At 43.0% G+C, this 2,171-nt stretch overlaps 1 protein-coding gene across 1 annotated transcript in view; it reads right to left on the bottom strand.

Moving 5' to 3' along the window:
- The window catches only part of LOC116387096 (voltage-dependent calcium channel subunit alpha-2/delta-3-like), a 29,933-nt gene that overhangs the window by 18,193 nt on the left and 9,569 nt on the right, over nucleotides 1-2,171 (bottom strand). The window contains exons 6-7 of the mRNA XM_031853891.1: nucleotides 814-976; nucleotides 90-221 (exon numbers count right to left, since the gene is read on the bottom strand). Coding sequence (XP_031709751.1) covers nucleotides 90-221; nucleotides 814-976 — 295 coding nt within the window. The remainder of the gene's footprint in view (nucleotides 1-89; nucleotides 222-813; nucleotides 977-2,171) is intronic.

Here is a 2,171-nt window from a genome sequence, read left to right as displayed (position 1 = left end):
ACACACACACACACACACACACACACACACACACACACACACACACAGGGACAAACAGTGAGGACGACTAACGGGGTGACAGCACTCACCTGGGTACTGCCTGAAGAAACCTTTGGCGCTCCCAAAGTACTGCCAGATCAGTGTTGGGTCTCTCTCAAAATTATCTACAAATACTTTATTCAGAGCCTCGGACCAGTAAACTCCGTTCACTATGTCAGGATCTGAGGAGGAGGAGGAGGGCAAAGACACAGAGATGGGAGAGAAACAAGTAAATTAAGTGGTGATAATAGTAATCATCCTGGTCACCATTACCGAGTGCACAGTTGACCTTTGTCCCTTATTGACCCCCCTGAAGGAGCTACAATGCCTGTGACTATATCATCCCCTCCCCTCCTCCTGCTGGACGAGCCTCCCTTTGTGCTGCGAACAGAGAGTTATGGGGAGTCCATTATAGCCAAACAAAAGCAGCCCTGGCGTTACTCAGGGAGAGGTGACACACACATTAAAAAACAAGAAGCGACTGAACAGCTAGCGTATGACAAACATCTTTCCCATTCCCCCCCCCCCCCCTCTCTTCACTCTTTTCAGTCTCTTGAGAGGTCTGCAGTTGCTTTCCGTATTATGTCTGGACTGTCATCGATCGCCCAACTCCACTTCTCCAAAATGGGACACTGATGCAGCTTCAGCTACCATTTCTCTCTTTCACCACTTACACTTTCCTCGGCCCTCTTCTCCTCCCCTCTCATCAGCTCACTGTAGGTAAATAACACTCACGTAATAAGACCTTTTGCAGGCCACAGGCAGAGCTCTCACCTTTGTTGTACATGTTGGTGGGCACCTGCACCACACTGAGGCTCAGGTTGACTGACAGGTTATTGAAATGGTCGTTGGGCTCCAGAACAAACTCTCCTCCGAGCTCTACGTTATTGCCCTCCTCGTCCACTTCATTGATCAGTACGGCGTTAAAGTACTCATACTGAGGAAAAGAGTGAATACGGAAAAAGTTAAATGTAGTAACTGTGAAAGCAATGTTGATATTAATACTAAAGGATAGGTTCACATATTTACGAATCTATCTTATAACAATACTCACATATGGATATTGAAAACTTTTTGTAATCATTCCTCTTGTAAATACTGGCCATTAAGAGATCCCTGCCTAAAGGGATTCCAATGAAAGTGATGGGGAAGGGCACAAAAAGTGCTCTCTAAAGTTTAGTCAAAGCCAAAGTCTGATCAGTCTTAAGTTAGTCTGAGTATCCTCCAAAGTTACAGCCCTATTAGTATAAATTAATTATTTGTGTGTCCCCTGACATGTTGTGGTTGAGCTTTAATAAACACAAAGATTGTATCAGGGATTGAGTTTGTCCCCCATCTCTTCACAGTATGGACAGGAAGAACAATTATAGCAACCAAACACTGTAACATGCATATGTTTGAACGTAAATATTGTTTTATAAGACAGACTGAACTTTAAGGGGTTAAATTCCCCTCGCACAGCTTGCCTTTCCCACACAGATTATTCATCATATGCACAGTAACGTCTGCTTATGTCTACATCTGTCTACATCTGTCCTCCAAGCATTAATAGCTCAAAATAAAGCTGAAAGGAAGTGTCTCAATGAAACAGAAACATTAGACAGTAAAACATTTTCTATTGCATTTATTTGGAAGAAGTTTTTGAACAAAATTATCTAAATTATTTCTGCCAAATACACACTCACTACTTGGGAGTAATTTGGGGTTTAGTGTCTCGCTTAAGGACGCTTGGACACGGGCAGTAATATATAAATCTGCTCCACCACTTAAGCTACAGCGACTCATAATTAATAGACAACTTTTAATGATAAAAGGTATGTGTGTGAAGATTTTTTTGTGGATGTCTAATTTCGATTTTAAATGTTCCCAGTGTGTCAAACTGTACATTAACTACAGCAGTTGCAATTGTCACTGAGGTCTAAGAAGGAACTGGACGTGCAAAGAGGACTTCATGACTGCCAGTGAAAAGTCTGGCCTCCCTAAAGTGAAACCCAACAGTTTGTCTGTCCTGTCCTTCACTGCCTGCTGTTGCAGAAGAAAGACTACCTTATCCTGTCTGAGTGGCCTCTCTGTGGCCCTTATTGTGAGAGAGAGAGAGAGAGAGAGAGAGAGAGAGAGAGAGAGAGAGAGAG

This window comes from Anarrhichthys ocellatus, unplaced genomic scaffold (assembly GCF_004355925.1).
Source record: "Anarrhichthys ocellatus isolate YVR2014 unplaced genomic scaffold, GSC_Weel_1.0 scaffold1, whole genome shotgun sequence".
Lineage (NCBI taxonomy): Eukaryota > Metazoa > Chordata > Actinopteri > Perciformes > Anarhichadidae > Anarrhichthys > Anarrhichthys ocellatus.
Note: the sequence above shows the minus strand (reverse complement) of the source record. Positions and strands in the feature narration are given on the sequence as shown.